The sequence below is a fragment of the Filicampus tigris genome, chromosome 12, assembly GCF_054856515.1.
Source record: "Filicampus tigris isolate MCC_2025a chromosome 12, RoL_Ftig_1.0, whole genome shotgun sequence".
In the NCBI taxonomy this organism is placed as follows: domain Eukaryota; kingdom Metazoa; phylum Chordata; class Actinopteri; order Syngnathiformes; family Syngnathidae; genus Filicampus; species Filicampus tigris.
The window spans coordinates 14345546-14370635 of record NC_141228.1 but is presented as its reverse complement, the minus strand read 5'-3'; the positions used below and the strand labels follow the sequence as shown (position 1 = coordinate 14370635).

At 40.9% G+C, this 25090-nt stretch overlaps 2 protein-coding genes across 4 annotated transcripts; both read right to left on the bottom strand.

The window, feature by feature from the left end:
- Nucleotides 1–367: 367 nt before the first annotated feature.
- On the bottom strand, nt 368–13479 carry bsg (basigin). Of its 2 annotated transcripts, none has more exons than XM_086047429.1 (9): nt 13247–13479; nt 8321–8671; nt 6802–6970; nt 5695–5783; nt 5351–5487; nt 4998–5274; nt 2114–2126; nt 1957–2028; nt 368–1429 (listed from the first exon to the last, which is right to left on the bottom strand). In XM_086047429.1, the coding sequence occupies exons 1-8, from the start codon at nt 13308–13310 to the stop codon at nt 1968–1970; spliced, it is 1161 nt and encodes a 386-aa protein (XP_085903555.1). In that variant the 5' UTR covers nt 13311–13479; the 3' UTR covers nt 368–1429; nt 1957–1967. The 2 variants fall into 2 exon arrangements, with proteins under 2 accessions (XP_085903555.1, XP_085903554.1); XM_086047428.1 differs by having other exon boundaries at nt 2114–2138; nt 13247–13477.
- A 1316-nt stretch (nt 13480–14795) lies between these two features.
- On the bottom strand, nt 14796–23132 carry LOC147138627 (E3 ubiquitin-protein ligase RNF126-like). 2 transcript variants are annotated; one of them, XM_086048350.1, is made up of 9 exons: nt 22969–23132; nt 20772–20830; nt 20409–20469; nt 17861–18096; nt 17712–17780; nt 17079–17148; nt 16892–16985; nt 16171–16286; nt 14796–15685 (listed from the first exon to the last, which is right to left on the bottom strand). In XM_086048350.1, the coding sequence occupies exons 1-9, from the start codon at nt 23041–23043 to the stop codon at nt 15500–15502; spliced, it is 966 nt and encodes a 321-aa protein (XP_085904476.1). In that variant the 5' UTR covers nt 23044–23132; the 3' UTR covers nt 14796–15499. The 2 variants fall into 2 exon arrangements, with proteins under 2 accessions (XP_085904476.1, XP_085904477.1); XM_086048351.1 differs by having other exon boundaries at nt 22943–23068.
- Between the last annotated feature and the right edge of the window lie 1958 nt (nt 23133–25090).

Sequence of the window (25090 nt, the reverse complement as noted above, 5' to 3'; positions counted from 1 at the left end):
ACAAGCGATCACCCTTGTCCCACAAGATTTTTTTTTTTGCTCATTTGAAATGCCCGGTCCATCTAGATGGGACAACTGTTTGGACATATATGACAAAACATAGCTCACAAGAATTTGAAAAATGGGTATTTAGCCATTTCCCATGATTTTCTTGATGACCAAAATCAATTTGGTTCCTTACATTTGTAGCTAAACAAAGCAACTAAAATGACCATAGTAAGGTAAACAATTAAAACTACAATAAATGGAAAAAAGATAGGGTACAATCAAATGCATTACTTAATATGTGCAATTGCTGGTTAATTAAATGTTGGCGCTTAGAACTATATTGGCGGTACCACAATTCAGATGAAATGAGATAATGGTGTAAAATTAGGTAACTTTATTCAGTTTGTGCAAGTTGTACAACAGATGGTGACATTCTCACTAACTCTCACAAATCTGGCTAAGATCTTTTTATGTGGTTGTGTTAACTTTGAAACAGCAACATCCAATCACAACACAACTTACGCAGAATGCATTATGTGTTTCTTCTCTTTTTTTTTTTAAACAGTGACATGATTCGCCCCCACCCTACACAAGAAAAACAATCCCTGAAGGGTTTAAATTTAGATCAATGAAGTTAAAAAGGAAGTAAAACATCTGTTGTGAGTTGTATCAATGTGGCAACTGCTGTTACATTTTTTTTTTTTTTGCAGTTGGTCCTTCATATAACCTATATTTTTTGACCAAACAAGTGTAAAATGAAAACACAAAATCCTATGGTGCTAGAAAAAAAAAAAAAAAAAAAAAAACACAAGCAAACAGAGTTCTTTAACTTTTAAATTCCATTTCAAAGTCTAAAGCCACTTTTCCATTAGAGGCTTCACACCCCACCGGCCTCGCTTTGCTCTGGCCTCCATTGCAACAGGCACCAATCAAAATGGCCGGGATCAATTGAACTGTACAAGCCTCCACTGCACAGTTCACACTTGCAGAACAGAACAGAAAATGGAAAAGCGGCTTAAACCTCTGCTGAGAGAATTTGTGAAGGGACCAATTAAAGTGTAAAGAATGGCAGTGATCCACAGGGTCTGAAAAGGTTGTCTGGGTAACATTAGCACTAACTAGGATTCCTCATTTCGGACAGTGACGATTATTCCTTTTTTTGTCACGAAAAGACAACACACTTGGCTACGACGGCATTGAAACTCATGCAACAGTGGCCCTGTGGCCTCAAGCAAAATCGCATTTCACACACTTAAGCTCTCTGGGGCAGCACAACCTGGCGAAGATTATTAGAGAAGAGCACAAGAGGAAATCAGCCTCAATAACATTAACACTTGAGCACAGGAAGGAAAAAAATATAAAGGGTTATTTGACATTGCAGGGTGTGCGGGACGAGGTGCGGAGGGACAGCTTGGACATGAGTGCCGCCGCCTGGACCCTCCTAGGAAAGACAAAGAAAAAGAAACGACTGTTGTTTTGGACATTTGCCACCAACTGTAACACTATTACTGCTAGTACAGTTATTCAAAAAACATATTTGTACAATTAAAAGAAACACTCCCCACCTTCAATACACGCTGCATTAGGTCTTCGCCTGTTTTTTTTTTGTTTTTTTTTTAACATATTGACAGTAGTTTACTCATTTTCACAATTAAGAATACTACGTTACTCCAGTTAAAGGCTAAAATTATTTTCTTTGGATAACATTCATAAAGGGTAGGTCAACCCCCAAAATTCTTTACATTAACCCATTAAGGACGGGAGCGCATAACCGCGTTTCTACCACTAGAGCCGGGGGCGCTGTTGCGTCTTTCTAGCCTTAAAGCCGGGAGAGCGTATACGTCATTTTCTATTATTTAACTTGGTCTCTTAACCAATGAAATGCATCAGAATAGACACGTGTAACAAATAAATATTCCGTAAATGAATTGTACTTCGTTACTTCCCATCTCTGCTCCATGTGCATACCTGTTTAGCGTCTAGTTGGAATTCCTTTGCCTCACGTTCTTGTCCTGGTGGTTGGCATTGGAGTTGCTCTTCCTGAAACCACACGTAAGAATGCCGACATGAGTGGCGTGGCGTCAGCTGGACCAAATGCAGCGAGAGCGCTGGCGGGTATACTTACAGAGGAGCCGAGCCTGAGTCGTCGTCTGGGCAAGCAGGAGAAGAAAAAAAAAAAAAAGGAGGGCAGACAGAAAGAGCAGTCAGTTAACAGCAGGCGATTTGTGTGCTTGTGTGTCAAGTGCATGCCACTCTAGCCTTCATCGTCACATCTTCTGCAAGTCGACTCATCGAGTTAGGACAAAGATCGAAAACTCACGCATGCCTGCTCGTTGCATCTGACAATACAAACCTTAGAAGAATATATATATATACACATGTACATTTGTATGCATAGCAACGCGCCGAGGAAGCTCGTATGGAAAAAAAAAAAAAAAAGTCGTATACGACACCACAGAGGCTCATGCATTCAGGCGAGATAGCAGCAAAAGGAAGACTGCGGGTGGGATCTTGATGTCAAAACAGTCAAAATGTGCAAAGTGGCAGCGCTAACACTTATAGCGGCCTGAGGATACCACAGGAATAAATACAAACGGGCTCTCGATGGGAGCCAAGAGAGGAATGAGGCAAATGTCTCGATGAGATAAATACAGTGGCACCAGCAAAGGCCTTCAACTTCACTTTGACCAAAATTCGCCCACAGAGTCTTAAATTTTAATTTATAATTTAAATTTTCAGACCGGTCACAGTGATTGACGTCAGCATAACTCCTTGAGTCCATCCGTTGGTTCCGTTTGGCGAGGAGAAGCACCGATGGAAGATGTAGACCGCAAGACCGCAAGTAAGACCGTTACTGCGTGTACTTTGTCAAGTTTTGTTCCCATTTCCACGGCTTGATAAGACTCATCTCCATACTTCAGCGTAAACAATTGACTTGATTCTCGTCTGTGCTTTGACAAATTGTCAAATGCGTGCCACCTGTGATGAATGGAGTGCTGTGTTTAACACTTAGTGGCAGCGATTGCGTTCATTTAATACTTGTGTGGCAGTTAATGTTGATGAGGTGCATCTGGAACACATCGGTCATTAAAGTCAAGTGCGTTGAAAGACTTTTGTTGCTGAATGCAGTTGATGCTACTCCCAGATAATAACGTTTTGTGGTTATGAATCAGAAGCAATGAACAATGTTCTTACTTTTTACAGAGTATAAGCCAACCACAGGAGTTAAGGTAATGCTCTTAGACATCTTGTGTTAGTCATACAAATATTGACTGGTATTAGTGATGTAAAAAAAACAACAAAAAAAAACAGGTTGAGACTTAGAAAATTCGGTTACATTGGAATTTTGTCTTCTTTTATATTACTACTTGACTGGCTAACATCTTCCTACACACGACAGCTAAGAGAATAACAGCATTACTTGCCGGTTGACCAATTACTGCCTGCTAGTTAACTTTTTTTTTTTTTAATAGTGACACTATTTGGTCTTTGGAACAAACAACTTTTTGGAACAAAACAACTTCTGAAACTCAGAAATAATCGTGGAACTTGGTGCGTTCTCCCTTTGAGGTACCACTGTAACAGCCTTATCATGCACTGAGGACAAGATGCACAAGTCATGCAAGCAATGCCGCCACTTTTCTTCGTCTCGGGTTTCATGTCACTTTGTTGGTCTCGTTTGACTCTTTCTCTGGCTCGGACGTGCATTTAAAAAGAATTAAACGGGGCCAATAAGGAGTAACAAAAGGAAGCTCTATGTGTCTTGCTTCTAGAGGGGCCAGTGAAAGAGTGAGCACATCTTTCAGCACATTCCTTTCAAGAGGTGGTGACCAAGAGAAGTTCATTCCAGCTGATCACGCGGTCACCTCAGCTCAACCACTTCAGTCTGTCATGCAGTTTTATTCACTTACCAAATGCAAAATCAGCAGCGAACAGAGAAGTACAAATGTAAAGAATAAAAAGAAAAGAATCGTTGTAGACAGAAGCGGAAACTGAACTGTGGAAAATCTACCAGAAAATGCAAATAATGACAAAGAACCAAAAGACAACAGGAGTTTCTACTAAATGCATGCAACGACATTGTGAATATGCCTATTGCACCGTGACGGCAAACTGACGCTCTCACTCTTGTCGGTCCAAATCATCATAGGGAAACCAGCAAAAAAAAAAAACATAATAGGATATGCAAAATGCGTAATATATACGAACCAGACACAATATTGGGTACATCTGCACTATTGTGGGGGAGTCAAGAGCAGCTACTTAAAAAAAAAAAATGAAATAGCATTCAATAATTCAAGTGTAGTGATGGACGCATCATACTCAACCCTGTTTCTAATACTGTACTTCGACTAATGGAGCTAGACCAAACTACAAGCACAATAATCAATATTTTGATCAACTGTTAAGTGACAAGCACAACAAAATTAAGTATTATCATCTTTGTAAAGGCATTTTTTTTAAACAACACTTATTAAAAGTGTCTGGAAATGTATAAGGACTTTAAAGCGGAAGTCAACCCAAACATATTTTTTTCAAGTATATGTTCCCAGCAGGCCCACTAGTTGAAACACGGCACTTTGATTAATTTTGCGTTTGTGGAATATAAGTTAAGCATCAAAAGGCACTCGTTTTTAGCCATCTCTAGGGGCGGCCATTTTGTCTTCTGTCGACTGGATATGACGTCACAACTGCTCACAACGACCAATCACGGCTGACCTGTTTTCTGAATCTGAGCCGTGATTGGTCGTTGTGAGCAGTTGTGATGTCGTTTTCAGTTGACAGAAGTGACAAAATGGCCGCCCCCAGAGACAGCTAAAAACGAGTGGATTAACACTTATTTCACAAACGCAATATTTATCAGAATGCATTGTTTCAACTAGTGGGCTTGCATAGAACATATTCTTGAAAAAAAAAATGTTTAGTAGACTTCTCTTTAAGGATTTTGGGGGGAATTGTACGCCAATACACTTTCGCAGCTCTTGCTGCATTTTAGGAGTGTCACGTACCGTCGGTGACCTCATCGGGCTTTCTCCTCTTCTCGTAGATGAGGATGATGGTCACTAGGATGATGACCTCGGCCACGATGCCGAGGAAGGGCCAGAGGGCGGCGAGGCGGCTGCGGACGCGCAGGTGGATCTGGTCGGTGCTGGTTCCGATGTCGCTGGTGCCCGAGCAGATGTAGTCGGCCACGTCGTTCTCGATGCTCAGGTCGTTGACGGTCAGCACGGTCTTTTCGGGGGTGCTCTTGATCTCGTACTTGTCGCTGGTGCCGTTGATGATGGGCTGCGGCATTCAACAATGGCCGTCGTTGTCATCATTTGCACGCTAGCCGCATATGCGCCGACAGAGTGCCGCTTACTATTTGGTCGCCATCTTGAAGCTTGAACCAAGTCCAGTCAGTCGGCAGCGGGTAGCCATGGCTCACGCACACCATCACACCTTTGTCTCTCTCATTGCCGTGCTCGGAGTGCTTGTAGGCTGCCACGTGCGGGATGGCTACAAGCGTCAGGTGAAAGGTAGAAGATGAGCCAGGAACAATTTTGTGAGATCATTTAAGATGGAATAAGAACAAAACTAAAACCCTCAGAGTTGTAGGTTGTAAAAAAAAATGTTTTTTTAAAAAAGCACAAGCTTTTTGTCAAACACTGTTTTGGAAGCTTCAATGCTACTGTTAACCGGGTGACTAGATAAATGGGATCTTACTTTTGACTTCAATTGTTTGCTTCACTTCTGGCTCACTCAGGAAGACACACTCATACTTTCCACCAGAGCTATGAGTGATCTTGTCCAACCTGGAGGCGGACGGGAAAAAACATGACAACACAAGATATTAGTGTACTTTGTCATGCTTACAATTGTAGAGAGAAGTGGGTAGTGAATGTGTACATTTTACAGCTATCTGGACTTGAGTATTTTTTGCGATTACTTTTTACTGCACTACATTGGAAATCATATTTGTAGTTTCTACTCCTTATTTTCAACCTGTGTGGATGATGACTTGACAGAAAATAAAAGATGTAAATAGAGAAAGGTAAGGCCACTCGCAATCGAGCTCTTGGGGGTCTTATAGAGCGGAAAAAAAGGACAGGAGCAACATAGGCCAGGGAGCATTAATCCATGGCTTTAAGACTATGTTTTTTCTGTCAGCTTTGGTGATTCATGGGAGATCTGGTTGCCTAATAACCACCAGCTTCCAGCATTTAAAAAAAACCCGATTTTTTTAAATTACATGCAGAGCACAAAACAATAAACCTTTATTTAATAGTGCCACAGTGGGATATATATATATATATATATATATATATATATATATATATATATATATATATATATATATATATATATATATATATATATATATATACACATATATATACATATATACACACACACACACACACACACACACATATATATATCCATTATATACAAATGTATGCGACAAAATCCAAAATGGTTGGACTTGCTCAGGTCATCACAATGGCGCTTTTGTTAAGAGTCTCTTGCCTGCTTCTTGTCTAATGGCAAATTAAGGTCAGGGCAATTGTGCAACACAGCTAGCGCCGCTTATCCGTGCTGCCAAGAGCACAGGCCAATCAGCACGTTTGCACGCTTCACCTCTCTGCTACCATTAGCAAGTGCCTGCCAAAGAGCCCCGAGCTCTGATGCTAACGAAGACAACGGCGCAGGAAGAGATAAGAGTCATAGGAAAAAAGCCGAGCATTATGGCATAACTGGGCCTTCGTGCCAACGATGTTTGTTTGAAAACAACTGAACGCCTCAGAGACAACAAGCACATATGCAACTCACTTCAGAACCGTGCTGTGGTCAGCTGACGTGGATTTGGACGCCTCGATGATTTTGCCGTTGTGCGTCCAGTGCGAGCCCTTGACGACGAGAGTGGTGTCGGTCAAATTGCAGCTTAGCACGGCGGAGGTCTGGTTGTTAACCTCGGCAGGATCTGTGATGATGGTTGGTGCTTGAGATGGACCAGAAGAGGAGAAAGACATTTACTCTCCTCAACTTATCACAGTGAGAGGGATCTGAACAAAAAGCAACTTCAACTGGAATTTAGTTCTCACAAATGGACTGAGAAAAATGTCAATGCATTTGGATTACTTACAAATAGTTCTATGTTTATCATCTTTATGTTAACAACTGTTGAGTATTGTCAAGTGTTCCAATAAAACTTCAAGCTATCCTACAAACTAAAACAATGGAAAGGTTAGTGACAGAAATAGTATGCACAATATTCACTAGAAGATGGAAAGAAGGGAGTTGTAGAGGAAAGCTAATGGAATACGGAGGTGAACTAAAAAGGAAGACATCTTTAAATAGAAACATGCGGTAGAAGCAACAAAGATAGCAGAGAAAAGTTCAGGACATCCAATCACATGGGACACAAGTACTTGTCACATGACACTTCAGTCAGAATAACAGAACTAGATTGTCCCTTTTTGCTGACTGAAGTAATACGAGTCCACAAGGAGGGGAAGCAACTGGGAGAAGCAGTGAGAGCCTCGTCCTCTTGGATATTGCTACACTATTAGCCTAAGAAATAGTGAACAAGACTTGGAAATATTTTTCTTTTTTCCTCAATAAGTTATTATAGTCAAGCAAATACATACAGTACTGTGCAAAAGTCTGGGGTGACTATTGGACTCGTTTTAACCAATCCTAAATCAAGTCATTGGAAGGCATTGAGCAAAAGAGACTAAACTGGAGCATAATTCTTTTTTTTTCATGTCAAAATGGCTGTTGTGTAAAAAAGGTCTTAAAGAACACAAATGGCGGTAGCCTGAAATACAACACAGTACTGTAAAAACCTGAAAATAATAAGTAGGGGTGGGCTTTATAATATAACATAGTAATTGACCCGATTAATTGTAATTGATTAATTGACCAAGAATTTGGCCGATTTTGTGTTGATTCATCATGCCCTATAAACTGAAGCAACTGTGCGTGCACTGCTTGGCTGCAACCAGCAGAGGCACTGTTGATTCAGTCTCGATTTCCTTCGAGGCAATCAAAGAAATGTAGTCGAATGCCCATCCGAGTCTGCAAAAGGACTTTCTGAAGCTATTGTCAGAAACCCAACCTTATGACCCGTATTATATGAAAAAAATACCTATCATACTGCTACCTTATCCATGACAAGGGGAAAAGATAAAGGATTAAGATCGTTTCTCTATCAGGAGCTTGGGGGTGCTGAGCAGGGTGTGCATCACTACGGGGCTGAAAGAGGGTGGGTTTCGACGAGGAGTCCAGGTCTTCACTACTGGGGCAGATACTTTGACCCGAGTCTCCTTGGACTTCCTCGGCCACTCACTTTCAATCACAATAATGTTTGCTTGTGAGCGGATCCACTTGATTTTTGGCGTCTTCCACAGCTCATTGCGGTCGGGGTCATTGGAGGCGCGGCACTCGTACGTGCCCGAGTCTTCGAGGGCGAGGCTCGTGAGTTGAACGGTGCTGGTAGCGTGTGTGATGTACGTGGCGTTTATCTGCACGCGGTCGTCGCGCGCCCCGTCAAAGAGCTGCACGGTCGTCTCGTTGGGCTCTTGGCCCTCTATGAACCACCACTGCACCTCGGGGATGGGGCTGCCTATCACCTCGCAATGCAGCTCGGCGCTGTCGTCGAGCAGCTTGGTGACGGAGAGCGGGGACTTGATGAAGCCCGCTGAGTCGACCAGGCGTGTGTTAATAGATTTTGGGGGGGATGTGGTGGTGGTGGTGGGTGTTCGAGCAAAGCCAGGTGATTTCGTGGATTGGTGATTGAAAAATAAGGCAGTGAAAGAAAAACAGGCAAGAAAGAGAAAGGAAAAATGATTAATAAAACACAAATGAAATGGAAATATGCAATTAGACAGAAAACAGAACACATGATTTCCACCCTTATGTAACTCAATTTGAACAGTTTCTAATTTATTGTATACATCCATCTAAAATTGTATGATATTGAACATTTGCAACTTAACAATTGAAGTACCAGCAGAACTGTCACACCACACAAAGATGTAGAATGTCTGCTATCATTTTTTGAATAGAAAATGCAGGTCTAAAAGGTCTTTAAAGCCCAATGCAGACTGAAAAAAATAGCATCCACACACAAAGTAAAACATGCCATGATTTACAACAAAGAATGAAAAGCAAAGCAGATGAGGCTGATATGTAAAGTAATGTAATAACGAATGAAATGAGCGTCTTTCATGCTCTTGATTGCAAATATTTATTAAACCAAGCCCCACCCCGGTTTTTGGAGGAGTGTGTGTGTGTGCGGAAGAAAATGTATACATAATGGTTATAAGTGATGGAAAATTATGTACTTCATTGTCACTCCAGAATGCAAAAAATAATCTTCATATTAGTTTGTCAGAGCTGAACAGGGGCCCGAGCGGGTTCAGAAGTCCCACCCGCTCCCCTCAGGGCGTCAATCAAACGAGACGGAAACACCATTTGCCTACACATTTCCATTGTTCCACGCAAGCCCTGAATGCAAAGTCAATAATCGTGCGCACACCGTCCTTTCTGTCACTTTCACAGCCACATTTCCTACATTTATCACAAGAAATCCTACTTCTTAGTTCTCCACAGGGTTTAGGTGGAGCAATTTTCTTTGGCCCCTCTGAGAAGTGGGGGGTGGGGGGTGCGGGCTTGAATAGATGGTACATTTGGGAGGGTCCTGGACAGCACTCTCGTGACAGGCCAACAAAGCAAAAGGTAGACAGAATAAACTCAAGGTTTTTCAGGGATATGTGGCTTATGCAAATGAGGGACCCAACTAATTGGCTTATTTCAAAAAGGCGGATTAGGAGTAACAAGTGCCAGAGTCCGTCCATGCATCATGTAACCGTTTTAACTTAAGGTGTCTTTGCCACCCACATTTACCAAAGGTCACCTTTAGAGTGTATTTTGTGGTGATTGCTGTTGTACAAATTCCACTTCATCTCCGTTCTTTAGTGTGAAATTAAACCTAGCTCTTGACATTCTCTGTCTTTTATGGACTGTTTCCTGCTTGCTTGTTGCCACAGCGCCAAGCGGAGTAGTGCGGGTGATTGCAGTTAAGTCCATTAGTCTATGCTGAAAAAGGATCCCTGCGAGCAAATTATTTGAGTTATTTGATTGATTGCTGCAGCCCTAATTTCAATGGATAACACGAATAAATATTGTGAGCTTTGTGGAAAAGCTCAGAAGAGCACAAAGTAGAGATTTATTGCTCGTACATATCCAATCATACCAGCCATTTGTCATGTGTTTTGTAAATAAAATATATCACTGTTCACTGTAAAAGTGTTTCACTGGCCCTGAAAAAAAAAGGTGACATACTGTACATGGTTGTTGGAGGACTGTGACATTTTTTGTAAAGCTCAAATTTTGGTTGTGCACAACGTAGCTGAGCAGCTCAACTAAGCGCAAACTTTAGGTGTGCATGCTTATCTTTGTCGAGAGCCAACGTTCATTTTTCATCTATCAGTAGTGGGAAAATGAACTGGGGATTGCTTCAGCATTTGGAAAAAGACAAGAAGGAGCCGTCCTAAGGCAATACTCGCAAATATTGACATTTTACACTGAACTGGAAAGGCTAGTACATGTCAAGGTTGCGTATAATAGACAACAGGTCACATGCAGTTCCGGCGTGGGGAAAGAATGGAAAACACTGAGATGCACTGAGAAGCTATTTGAACCCGGCCCCCTGCTTGGCAAGAGGGGGATCAACTTCCTGTTCCTCTAAGTCCACATGGAGAACATTCACTGAATCAGATACAATGCTGCACGTACATAGAAAGTCACCCACTTAGTCTAATCATAGCAATCATTAATTTGATGGGGCGCGCATACTACACATTACTGCTCAGGCTATTACTGTTTATTGTAATAAAAGGATAATTTCACTGAAAGGTTAAGCATCTGCACTCTCAAATGGTAAATTAAAAAATAAATCCTTATTGAACAATAGTCTTCATAATGACTGAGGGAGGGGGTCAGAAAGACAGCATCATAACCTAGTTTTCACACCAAAGTTAAGCAAGGCAAAAGAAAAACTGATGAGGATTTCTAATAATAATGATTTGAAATGGCAAAGGCAGACATTGTGATACAGCTCTTGTATTGGATAGCATTAGATTGTACTGGAAAACCATAAGCTATGACCTCCAAGTGTAGGGACTACACAAACTCGATGCTGGTACATAGCTCTTGTTTTGACAATCGCAACCACCTACAATTGACTTGTTTTAAGGCATTATCAGTTAGTGCAGGGAAACTCAGTATTACTATTTAAGATTGGATAGTTTGATATATAGCTAAAAGATGAAGATAAAAATACTTTGTCACTGTAAACATTTGCAAAAAGCATTCAACACTGGAAAAACAGTTTAGCATTTTAACACAACACAGGGATGCACCCATACTCATATTCTACGTCTGTACCCGTAAAGATGCTCCATCAATATGACACCTGATGCTCCGTAATCTCCATACTTGCAATTCTTATACAAGTATTCACTGCATTTACGATTTTACTACTGCTTTATCTTACGTAAATGATAGACAAGTCGATAACAGGGCCCTTTTAAAGACCCTTATTTAATGCATCAATCTGAAATAATGTAAGGTTCCCTCCACCTGTATTCAGATTGTATTTGATCAAAAATAAATTACAATTGAATGTGCTTAAAAGATGACGACCAGTGTTTATTTGAACAAGTATGAGAACGTAAATAGTTGAATTGGACAAAAAAACAGAAAGGGGCCAATAGGCAAGAGTACATAAGCTAACATGGCACTTCCTTTCTGTAGTCATATTTGAAACCAATTCATACCTATTCCAGTGCACTTCTTAACAGGACTGACGCTACCTTTATGACCACACAGAGAGGCTTTCCCAGCATGCTTTGTTGGCGTTACGAGTAGCACTTGAGACTAGTTTATGCCTCTGTTATCTGTTATTTTGTATGACGGGTGTAACATTGTTACACAGGTGTAGTTTCTTGTCATGTATTATTTACTATTACATTATTGTGACTTGGTGACTGAGTGGTAGAGCGGTCATCTCCCAACCCAGAGGTTGTAGGTTCAATCGCTGGCTGTTGCGACCATGCCGATGTGTCCTTGAGCAAGATACTGAACCCCCAGTTGCTCCTGATGCTGTGCCATCAGTAGGTCGATGTAATGTCAGTGTAAAGTGCTTTGAGTGCCTTAATAGGTGGAAAAGCGCTATACAAGTGAAAGACCATATACCATAAGAATACATCTTCATGCGGCACAAGAAGGCAGGCCCAGTTACTACCATGCTTACCTTCACCTATTGTTATATTTCTATTCACGGCCTAGAAGTGTTTTTCATACATACACTGTAATAATGACTTTACTACTGTGCTTTAACCACACGTCGTACTGTGGCAAAAAAGAAACACTCTTAACGACGCGTTCTGACTTGTGTGCACGTTTGTCGCTGCCTTCGAAACGAGCTCCCGTCGTAAAGCGAGGACCCCCGTGCTTCACTTGCTGCGTATTAGCAAGAGAGTCACATTTTAACACCATTATCATGAGAAAACGGGGGAAAGTTTACAGTTGATTACAGCACTAGGTCTGTGAAAACACGCAAGTGCCGTCGATTGGCTCACAATTTCCCCCTCAAAAAGGCAACCGTAAAGATGGAGTCAGAGCTGGTCAGCATTCTCTTCTAAGTTATACAGGTGGTGAAGGGTGTCAACAATAGCAGTTCATCGAAAACGTGTACAGATAATGTTTAACAAGCATTGGTGGCCTGTACAGGCCGAGCAAAGCCGAAAAACAAAACGACGGGACATACATTACCAATTATCTACTAGCTGACACGACCTATTGCGTAAGCGTCGACATTCCTCGGGACTATTTAACGACACCCAAAGGGCTACTAAAAAGGTTAACTCAAAACACGAATAAATACACGTTTTAGAGCTGAAACACGACGGAGTAATTGAAGCTAATAGTGCTAATGGATTTCACCATCAGCAAATTAGCATAACATGACGCTAGCCTGGGACGCCTGCTGAAGCTAGTATTTATGACCTGCAGGGCGTGGATTTATTTTGTTTAAAACCACGCGTTGTGGCATACATGTCCGTTTCTATCGACAAAAACGAACAACCACTAACAATACGACAATAAACCAATGAATCAAGAGCCGCATAAACGTCGTCGCTCCGAGGGCAAAGTCTTCCATCTTCCACCAACATGGCTGACCACAGAGAGAAGGGAGAAAATCGCTTACCTGTGGAGGCGTCCGCCCGCCAACAGCTCAACATAAGGACACCGACAGCCCAAAATAGCTTCATGGTTGATGATCTAGTACGTGCTCGACCGCAGGCCGATTAGATGCCGTCGACGTCGGGCTGAGTTTGGCTGTGTTTACTGTCCTTGAAGTTTGAGGCGCTGAAGTGAACGTTCACTAGCGTAGACGCTCGTAGTCCTCTAGTTGCGACTCACGCAGACACGCCCCGAGCCGCACGTACATGTGAAGTCACAGTAGAGGGCGTGGTCAATTAGTCGCTTATATGTACAGTACAGTCGTTGCTGATATCTAAATATCTGAGAAAGTTCAGCTTTGTAAGAAGTTATAAAATGTAGTAATGTTAATTTATTATAAATACAATAAAATATATGTGGTTGTGTAAATTGCACTACGTCTTATAGGTTATTATGTTTCACCAGTGCACAACAGTAATTCCGACCGAAGGACAATTATTCAATGGGAGCCCAGATTCGAACATCTAACCTCAGAACTGCGAGACGGATGTGCTAATTAGCCACTTAAAAACCGTGCACTATCTCAGACTGGTGTAGATGTGGCCACGGAACGTATCTAGATATACAGTACTGTAAATAATATCAATTGCAGTAGTTTTGTGAAGGCCTTTGAGAGCCATACAACAGTTGTGTAAAAATCTGACCAGTGCTACAAGATACACACTACTACTTTGGGCTCTTTGAAGACTCCAAATGTTTCCATAGGCGTCCAGAGTATGACTGGTTGGTTGTATATGAATGTGCCTTGGGTGGGATATTTTGTGAGCCTTTGTGAGGTAAATGTTTTGGTCTTTATAGCAGTTCCTGTGAGGTTTTAATTGCATGTCAGGCATACATCTTGTTCTTTATGTTATTGTTTTAAGTACATGCAATCTAAATCAACGAGTTGTTTAAACAAGTAAAACTCAAGCCATTTTAAAAAAATCCCCAAAAATGAACACAAGCCTGAACTTGAAAAATTGCCTGTGCCGTGAATACATTATGAAGCCGCTTGACCCAGTTGAAAGGGCAAATCATTTATTGCAGACTAAATTGTATTGTTGAAAAGTTTGAATAGTTTTACATGGTGAAGCCAAGCTATTTTCTCTCTCTCCTCATAAAACCAAAGTCACGACCATAACAACAATCCGCTCTGAATCCCTTTGAAGCTACGAGGAATGATACAAAACAGAGGAAGTACACTTTTGATGGCCATACAATTAAAAAGGAAGCAGAATTGATGACTTCATTGAGTTGGGTAAGAATCTAACAAGAGCCTGAGCACTTGAAAAGTACAAAACAATCTAAAAAATCTTACTCTACATTGAAGCTGCTTCCTAATGACTTTGTTGGGCTCAGGGATTGAAATGGGTCCCATTTTGAGAGTCTGTGACTAAATTATGAAATATTTTATTTCTCAACAGTCAAATATTGTTAGCAAAAGGGCTCTTGATTCATTGTTATTATAACAAAAAACACTGTTGTGTTCTGAAAGTTGATCACGTTGCAGTGTGGCAAAAATTACACGAAAATGATTTACCTTGAGCGTTATCACCCAGACCTCTTTATTTTCATACATGATCATACTGCAAATAAACTGGCAACCTTAGAAAAGAGCTCACTTTCCACCGAGCCCAAACCGCACATGAAATGTTTCAACTACATGGGGGATGCGAGAAATTTTTAGGTTTGGCGGGTAAAATATAAAAATGGCTGTGTATATGGAAAGTTTTCATGTCAAAATATGCTTGGGTCTTAGGTTAAAACTTAAAGTGGAGCCTTGATAGTTAAGTCATTGCAAATTTTAAACCAAAATGAACCAAAGAGAAAAATTGGTGCATGTTAAAGTCAATAGATATGAATGCTACTCTTAAAAAACGGAATAAATGTAGAATTCATTTTGATTTTCACACTGGCAAACACAGTTCAATTCCAAATGTTCTATCATGAGGTGTCCTTTGAAGTCTTTTGCACGCTTCCCCACATTGTCCCTGACAGAGGCTTCACTCACAAGGGGCCAGCACCCACCTTTTGTATGACTCCCCGATGGACTTAATAAACAGGAGCAACTGGACCTTACGTCTTACTTACCGCTGAACCGGGTGCCCTTAATGAGACTGCACCCAGGTTTTCTCCCCTTTTTCAGGGGAGACAGCAAGGCCGCGGCAGCAGGGGAGCTCCAGACGGCTCAAAAAATAAAGTAAAAAAATAAAGATGGAGACGGATAGGAAACGCTTCTCTAAGAGTTGTCAGTGGAGTTCTCGTTACTGGTGGAACTGGAGGAGTGAGGGGTGGAGGAGGACGATGAGGACGTTGAGGAGGTGGAGGAAGAAGAGGAGGTAAAGTTCATCCCTGATAGTTCTGGAGGGTTGGTCGCCGTGTTCTGGCCGCTCAAGCTTTTCCTGCACACCGGACACGTGTCGTGCTGGAGACAGCGGCAGAGAAAGTACATTTTAAAAAATGAAATATATGCCTCATTTCCTCAAACAGGAATATATGCTTCACACGCGGACATTAAAGAGCTAACTGCTGAGTCCATTTCAACTCTTTTGCCGAACAAAACAGCAGCACAATCTGAGAGGCACGTAAGCAGTCTTTGTGCGAAGTCGCGCGGTCGCTTCTCAATGTCCTTATTAATGTCATCACGTCATATAAGCGTGAGTGGTTTTATTTTCGGTTTACAATCTTTAACTTGGAGCGGCATGGTATCCTAGTGGTTAGTACTTCCGCCTCAGAGTCACAAAGTTCTGCTTCGAAACACAGATCCAGTGTGGACTTTGCATGTTCCTCCTGCTTTCACCCACATGACACGCATGGCAATTTTCTCAGAATACACTGTGCCTCCACCACTGCGTAATATTCAATCTGATTACCGACAAAACATTTCCAGAGTGTGTGGAGGTCTCCTACCTGCTCTAGCCAGGGTACAATGCAATCGTTGTGGAACATGTGATTGCACGGCAACTGCCTCACGTTTTCTCCCACACTGTAATCTTCTTTGCACACTGGACATTCCAATCCTGAAGCTGGAAGACAAGTCACATAATATGACAACTACACCTTAAAAACGACAATTGTGCAGTATAATACGTTAAGTAGTTCTAAGGGGCCCTTTATGCTGACCAAGCTGATTTAAACACATTCCTTGAGCTAGTAATGTGCAATTTTCAAGTGAATGAATTTCATCCAACTTTTTTTTTGGCAGGCGGAATCGATTACAAAGGCAAATGAATTAACTATTACCTGCCATGCACATTTTCCTTTATCTTACACTGTGCCTGTCAACAAATTTCTTGTACCATGCACAAATTGATGGAAGTGATCATGGATATCTTACATATTTAATCCTATATTTTTGTGAGTCTGCGTATCTGATTTTGTTTCAATATACCACAATACATGCTGTGCTTTTCTTGGGGGGGAAACCATTTTTAGGGGTTTATCTATTTCAGGTGCCCTGTTGATCAAACAATTTCCTCAACAAGGTACCTGAAATGAAACATATGCGGTGTGAAACGTTGCTAACGACAAAGTACATCGATTGCTTTTGCAGTAAAAACATTGACATTGTAAAGAGACTATATTGATACCCTGTATATCAATTGCAAGACCCCGCCCCTCTTCCACTTACCAACGTGTTCCTCTGTAACTAGGACTGAAGGCAGATTTTTAATTTTATCTCTATCAGCAGGTGGAGGCCCCGTGTTCTCAAACTGGTTTAATAACTGAAAATGAGGAAAAAATAGATATCATTTGGACACACACCACACTGGAAATTGTAGTTCATAGTTAAATAAATAGAAAATGACAGACAATACCTGTGTTATAATAGCATCTAACCCGTTAGCACCCCATGCATAATCCATAGGATTTGAATGAAGAACACCCCTGGGAAAGACAACAAACGATAGCGAAGGTGAAGGTGACTTATTGCTGTTGCTACTAGGGATATATAATGGCTTTCACTACTTAGCGGCAACCATCAGAGGGTGCAATTGAGTCAAGCCCTGAATATTTGCTAAATAAAATAGGGAGTATAGTTTGCACAATACCACCAGATTGTAATTTCTTACTGGGAAGACTTAACAGAAGAAAATATGTCTGCTTTAATATTCTCTGCAACTACACATTGGACCAGTAGTTAGCACGCCTGCCTCACAGTTCAATTTGGTGTTGCAATGTTCTCCCCGTGCTTGTGTGGGTCTCTGGGTACTTTGGCTTCTTCCCACATTACAAAAACTTGCATGTTAAGTTCATTAAAGACTTTAAATTGTCCATGGGTGAGAATGTGAGTGTGGATGGTTGTTTGTCTATATGGGCCATGTGATTGGCTGGTGTAGGACAAGCACTACAGAAAATAGATGGATAGTATCATCCGCCATTTCAAATGAATATCAAAGCATGTACAAATTGATCATTTCTTATTCATCACTCACGGTACAAACACTCACCAGGGTCCAACTCCAATATTTGGCATTGTTGTAGGTGCAATAATTCCATTCACTAGCTGCTGAATGATTCTACAAACACCAAGAGAGGAGATGTATCATAAAGAATATGTGAAAACAAGCATGGTGCCATATGTCTGTATGAAACTCACCCCTCTAAAGTCGGAACTCCCTCATGCCTGCCGGGCTGTCGTCTCGAGCCGTGACGACTCCTCGGCTGCCTGGCACTGTAGCGTTGCCGCGACGTGTTCTCCCTTTCTCGCCGGTTCTCGGCGTCTCGGTTGTCCTCCGCTCCGAGGCCGGCTCCGAAGTCAAAGGCGTCATCGAAGACGCTCAGCGAGAATTGGCCGTAGCCCGACGGGAATGTAAACAAGTGCTGGTCTGCGTTCTGGAGGAAGAGATTTGGACACCAAGGAAGAAGAGTTTTGAAATCTCCAACAGCTATAACACAAGGCTAAATTCATACTTTGTCAGGTTATATTTGGTTAGAGCTAACCCTGCTGCGCTTGATATAGTGCAGTTCAGCTCAAACGTAAAATTTATACACAACAGGTACCAGTGTAAATATGGCAGCAAAAAGCATAGCATACTTACCGTTTTTCATTCAATTTTTTTTATATATTTCACCAAGAAGTATTTTCTTAGAAATATGAACCTACTGTCATTATGACTTAGTCACATTGTGTAAAATTTAATGCCATCTAGCGGTGAACTAATAGAATGCAATGACCTAAGTCCGAAGCAGGTGTATTTTGAAGAATATGCACTACGGTGCCTCAGAGAGACCACACGTCGCAATCCTACCACCGATTTCTTAAGCAGAGGTACAAGCAAAATGTCATCACAAACGACTTCTAGTGTTGCCTCAAGTGACAAAGTAAGTGCATTGCATTTGTTACCCATGCTGCAGTCATGATGTGGAGGAACTACGTTCGCTAAGTTTATCTCCTTCGGGTATCTGTAGCAGAAGGATGGCGGCGAAACATGGCAGAACTCCTTTCGGGGAGGCGCGCCCTGCGAGTGGTGGTGGTGTAATGTAACGCAAGCATACAGTTCAGCCTGTTGTTGCCTCTATTCTATTTTTATTTTAAATTGTTTGTCATTTAAATTTTAAATGACATGTCTGTTCTTGGTGTAGGATTCTATGAAATATATTTCCCCCAAAAATGCGACTAATACTCCAGTGCAACTTATATATGTTTTTTCCTTCTTTTCTCATGCATTTTATGGCTGGTTGCGACTTGGATGAGTGGATTTTCAATGTATTATGTCTGGTAACCTTTTGAGTAATGTGGCACAAGATTGAAAAGGAAGCTGCTTTGTACTCTGAGCGACATATAGTCCGGAAAATATGGTACATCGAAGAAAATGACAACATTGGTGGAAGTCTTCACATATTGACTGGCATCACTTTTAACACAGGATTGTAAACCGCACATTATTCATCATCAAGCACTCAAGTCCACTTCTTTGAGAGGTTAGTCACGTTGACAGTTCAAGGAGACATATTACGCTCCCCCCCACCCTCGTCACGATTAAAAATGGTTCCTGGGTATCTTAACATGTTTGTGACACACTTTCATCCAAAATACCTCAAGGGTCAAGAATTCTAAGTACACTTAACAGCATTTCTTTTTGTAGGGCTGCACCGATTTCCCTTTCAATGACCAAGTGCAAATAATTACTTTGTACATTTATGTATTTGCCGATGCCTTTGAGTATTTGTTATAACATTGCTGTGTATATGTTGCTGTGCCGTTTATGTTTAAAGATTTATTATTTAGGTTTATATGACAAGATCAATGCTATTTGTTAGCCTATGTCGCAGAGATGTCACAATATCGTGATATCGAGATATTAAAATTGCCACGATATATCGTCGTCATCATGTCACGATATTAATAGCAGGAAATACTGTATGTTTAAAAGCCTATGTTGTTTTTCATTTGTGCAGTTCCAGCACCCTTCGGTGGTTAGTTTATTAGTGCAGTTTAATTTGATGCCTGACTGGCCAAGCCTATTTCTTTGTGAATGCTGGTATATACAAAAACAGAACATTGTGATTTTTTTTTTTACAATATTGTGAGCTTTTATGTATCCCCAACCTCTCCACAATATTGTGATGATTATCGTATCGTGACATCCCTACTATGTCGTTTTGCAGTATGTGTTAGCATTAAGCTAGCAGAGATGAAGCTCAGGGAGGACCAAAATAGTACAATAGGTATATGGCAGCCTGGTACCGGGTGTCGTAGTGTCGGATTCTTTTTACAAATCCAATTACGTATCCAGATGTACAGTATTAGCATCGATACCAATATTGGTGCATTTATAATTTTTTGTCAAGCTGAAATCAGCTAGGTTCAAGACCTGTCTCATGCAAGTAAGCCATTGCTCGTCTTACCCCATATACTGCTGGGCCAATGGCAGATATTCACTAAACCTAGCTCCCAATTCATTTGTGGGTGGTTATTATGTGAACTAGCCACACTGCTACAAAATTCAGAACAGCTTGCTGAGACACATTTCTGAAAATTGGCAGCAATCAAAAGATTTACTTGGGGCTGTAATTTCTACTTGATGGGTGGGCTGCCACTCCAAAGACTCCAATATTTGTATACAAGCAATTAAAAAGTCAATTTCCTATAATATGTCTCCTTTAACACAGAATGTGATGTAAGTAAAGAATGAGTTAGGAACCTCAAATGGTTGCTGGTTTTGTGGCCCGCTGGAGATGGTAGACGCGGAGCCATTGTCAGCACTAGACGGGAGACAGATAGTTGACGAGTTATGCGTCGTTATATTGTAGTTGTTTATTAACCACACCAATCGGGCTTGTTTGCTTAGATTCCTCTTAATGTCACAGCAAATCAATTAGCATCCCATTACAATGTATCCTTACTGCTTCCACTCTACATAAATGTACAGTTATGATTGTTATTTCATTACACACAATGAATGGTGGAAGACTTAAAATGTTCACAAATTGAAAGTATACCTCATTAGTATGATGTTAAACTTGATTTAAAAAAAAAACAAGCCAAAACAAAAACAAATTCATACCTTCTTTCTTCCAGCAGCTCCTCGATGAACCCCGACTCACATCTTGGACACGTGTATTCCTTTAAAAAAAACAACATATAATTAAAAAAAATAAAACAAAATAAAATTTAAAAAAATAATAACATCACTTGTTGAATGTCCCTAATTATTGTCAATACATTCATATTTAAAAGAACACTTTTGGGGAAGATGTGCTTCTAAAGTGACAAATTGTAGGATTCTGAATCGTCATCATATGAGGCTGATTTTGCAATATTGCAACATCAGCGACATAACAGAAGAGTCAGCATTTATCCGCTTCGCCTTTCATCTGGTACGCAGCCAAACCTCAATCAACCATTAGATCATTATATTATATCAGCATCAGTGTCTTGTACTGACATAAAAAGAACCTGTTGCACAGACAGGGTGGCAGAGGTGCAACAATAAATAAACAAAAAAGGGTACTCATGACTGTTCGCTATTAGGGTCTTTTCCCTTTAAAGATGGTGGCTTGGTCTGCACGTCCTCAACCAGACAAATCTTTCTCAATGGTTATGATTAAATCTCTACAGAAAGAGCACCAAGCTTATTCTATGCATTGAGCCAATGCCACTTGTCAGTAGCGGCACAGTACTTTCTGGGCTCAACCGTGCACATTTACAGGCCGATCAGAAAGACTAAATATGCTACGCACATTCATTCAATATATTAGACAGACTGATGAATGTCAGCATGTGCAGTACATGTGTGACAGAACATGTACATTAGCTATATAAAGTGAAACAGAAATGTCTTGCGTGTGGGCATGCGTCAACTGCCTGCGTTGTCAATTTATGTGTGCGTAGTCCCTTGAGGCATGAACAGCGCTATGACTCTACCCCTCTTTTCTATGTATTTAACAGGAAATATGCAAGTTCAGATATTTTAATGATGAAATCATTGACATTATTGGATTGAAAAAAAAGTATAGCATGGACCAGAGAACTAAAATGGAGAATAATTTATTGTAATTGTTTGTTTTTTTTCTTCACGAGCAGGGTAGGGGACAGGGAGGCACTGCCTGCCCTAACTGCATGTCGCTGGTCCCGGCCAGCTGAATCACTTCTATGAATTACACAAACAGCTGAAAAAAAAATCTGGAACGCCTCCACAACCTGACAACCAACAAAAAAAGAGACTATAAGCAAAATTTCATACATAGTAAGGCAGCAGAGTGAGATACGAGGGTGTCAAAAAAGTTCCAGAACTGGTGTCACAAAAGATGTATTTCAAATCCAAAGTACAAATTTTCCCCTTTGAAGAAATCCCCCTGGAATTTAACAAACTTTCCCATCCGTCTCTGCCACACCTTCATGCACTTTTAGAGGATTCTTCCAGCTTGCTTGGCAGCGCCATCATCACGGCCATCTTGATGTTGTACATGTCTTAAAAATGATTCCCTTGAGCTAGGGAATAGCCGGGTCGGGTGAGTTTATCCAGTATGGCTATGTTCTTCTCAACCAGGAACTGATGCTCAGTGTAGGTGAAGTAGCAATGGATTGTCATGCCACAACTAGTTTGGCTCTTCTCACGCACTGAACGAAGCCAACATACTGTTTGATCGCCTGACCCACATTGAAAAGGAAAACTCGTAGTGACACCAGTCCTGGGACTTTTCTGACACACCTATGTAATGTGTACGATCATTGGAGCAGCATGTGGATGAGAGAGAATCATTCTAGATCGTGACACCTTGTGTACCATAATGAATGGCACGATGAAACCAGAACGCAACGGTTGTATTTTGGCGGCGCAACAGAATTTACTGTATTGTTTTAGCAAATCAGTGACGTAACCTGTTAAGATCAACATGACATTGACGTTAAAGTCGTCACACACAACAAAAAACGTACCATAATAAAGGTGTAAACGTCAGATTAAGAAGTGTATAATAAATTGACAGAGAGCTTTTTAGAAAATGAGAAACATGGCTAAATTCCTTAGAAGTGACACAAATATACATTTTAAAACACAACGCGTTTTACACGTAAAACGAGCCTTGAAAATAGCAAGCCTGACATTAGCATTACCGTTAAAACGGGACCTCGTAGCCGTTAGCATGCTAACGTTCGGCACCGATGACGAAATGGCCCTCTAAAAACGTCACAAAACAAAAAAACGTGTGTTGAATACGCTTGGACGTTTTGTACCTTAACGTGCTGTCGGAACGACTTACGGGAAGGCGAGGGCTGATCTCCGCAGTACATCTGTGACAGAAGAATCGGCTAGGCCACGGATGTGCTTCGGCCATCTTTTAGCCTCTGAGGCGGAGAGGTTCGAGCAAGTATGGGGCACCACAGAGGACAATGTTTTCATCACACAAAATAAAGAAAACGTACAAAAATAGTACTTTTCACCAAAGTGTGAACAAACAAAAAAATAACACAACTAAATGTATTTTGATACCTATTTTGGCTGAATACCATAACTAACCAGCTTTAATATGAACGTAGGAATCAAGACTAGTATAAATAGTTGTTACATTTTTTGTGTTGCAAATCATCAAACTCACTCATTTTGTGTTTTATTTTATGCAATCAAATCAAATTAAATGTCAGGGTTGACAGTTAGGCGTTAGTAGCACATACACAATGTTGCCACAAGATGGCGGCCGTGTGAATCTAGTGCCGTGAAGTGTACTTCACTCCTACTTAAACTAACAATCTCGCACTTTATTAGATCATAACTGGGGGGAAAAATATGTTTTTTTATAGATTCTATTTCTCCTGTCGAATGAATTAGCCTCAGGGGAAGCGATTCATGTAATATTACCAACCAGTGTGTATCGCCACCATGGTGAAAAACAGTTGGATTTTGGAACATGGTTGTTTTTTCCCCACTGTTTTCTTGGCTTGCTATTTAGCAATCAGTGTTGCTGCTGTTGTTTTTTTCTCAGAAAAATTCTTCAAAAAGTGTTCTGTGAAAAATAAAAACAAGATAAGTCCCAGGAAAGCCTTTATTTATGTCGAGCACATTTAGACAAAAATAGAAACTTAAAAAAAAAAACTGGAGAGCAATTGGATGGAAAAGTAATGGCTGTTCTTTTTTATTTTAGACTGCATTCTTTTCAGGTTCTCTTAATGGGATAACCGTAAGTGCAGGATTATATAAACACAAGTGTAGTGTCTCTCTTGCCTGGCTCAAAAGCAAGTAGGAATTCTTGTACGAACGACCCATCAGCCAATCCCATCCCCTCGAGCGACTGGCCTGATGTTTGTAGACATGGACCTGGATATTACTGGTAACTTTTTTTTTTAGGATGGAATTAGTTTGGGAATAAGTCACTTATGTTCATCAATACTGAGCTGGTTTACAGCATGATGGAAAGCTTCCACACATAAAGTCAACAGTTACTGTTTATGTGTGTTAGAAGGTGCTGCAGTATGAGATCATTACACTCCCTACCCTTTTTTTCATCTATTTTCTTTTTGGAAAATGGATTGTCACCTAATGTCACAGGCTAGCTGACATTGGGTGACAAAAGGAGGCACATCCTGGACTCGTCGCCACATTGATGATCATTCACATTACCGCTTATGGATGTTTTAGATTCTTTGACTAATCTAAAATGAATGTCTTTTGAATAAGATAGGAAGATGGAGTAACTGGAGAAAACCGCCACAAGTACTCGGAGAGCAAGCAAAATCCATGAATGAGGGCAGTAAGACTAAACAGATAAAAAAAAAAAAAAAAAAAAAAAAAGTTGGACTGGTAAAACTAAAGTAATAGTTGGTCGATGTTCACCTCCTGAAGCATTACAAAGACAACTGAGAAACTCATGTCTCCTGTTTTATGGCCCAAGTGTAAACTAAACTGTTGTGAGAATGAATACAAAACATGGTGGAGATGACTGTAGATTAAGAGTGGACGTTTCCTCTGGTGCAAGGCTGTGGATGTCGTGTCTAGCACATCTGCTGTTGTGTCTGCGGGGTCCATGTGGGAGCAGAAGAAACCTGTCTGTCCCATGGGTCCAGATTAGAGAAGGTCTGATAGCACGGAGGTTTGCTATGTCTGCCCGTCTGAGGTCATCTATTGTCTCTTTGTGTCCTGGTGCGTCACCGGCCTTCCAGTCCAACGCTCATCGCAGCCATCCAAATGTGGCCGGGGAGTGACTGCGGGTCAGCCGCCGGTCATGTGAGCCACACAAAACAACTACTAACATACCGTGGGATCTTTTCACACCCTTACTGCTGTATTATTTGGTAATATATATATATATATATATATATATATATATATATATATATATATATATAGATAGATAGTAGTGCTGTAAGGAGCCCCTAAAATTTCTAACC

What these genes read in the sequence shown, in the direction of transcription:
- bsg (XM_086047428.1), bottom strand. Translation starts at nt 13,310, where the DNA reads ATGAAGCTATTTTGGGCTGTCGGTGTCCTTATGTTGAGCTGTTGGCGG. An exon ending in TTCAAGATGGCGACCAAATA is followed by an intron (nt 5,275 to 5,350) that starts GTAAGCGGCACT and finishes TGAATGCCGCAG; the next exon opens with CCCATCATCAACGGCACCAG. An exon ending in GCCCGATGAGGTCACCGACG is followed by an intron (nt 2,139 to 4,997) that starts GTACGTGACACT and finishes CTGCTTGCCCAG; the next exon opens with ACGACGACTCAGGCTCGGCT.
- LOC147138627 (XM_086048350.1), bottom strand. Translation starts at nt 23,043, where the DNA reads ATGGCCGAAGCACATCCGTGGCCTAGCCGATTCTTCTGTCACAGATGT. An exon ending in GAGCTGCTGGAAGAAAGAAG is followed by an intron (nt 20,470 to 20,771) that starts GTATGAATTTGT and finishes TCTCCCGTCTAG; the next exon opens with TGCTGACAATGGCTCCGCGT. An exon ending in AAAACCAGCAACCATTTGAG is followed by an intron (nt 18,097 to 20,408) that starts GTTCCTAACTCA and finishes CTCTTCCTCCAG; the next exon opens with AACGCAGACCAGCACTTGTT.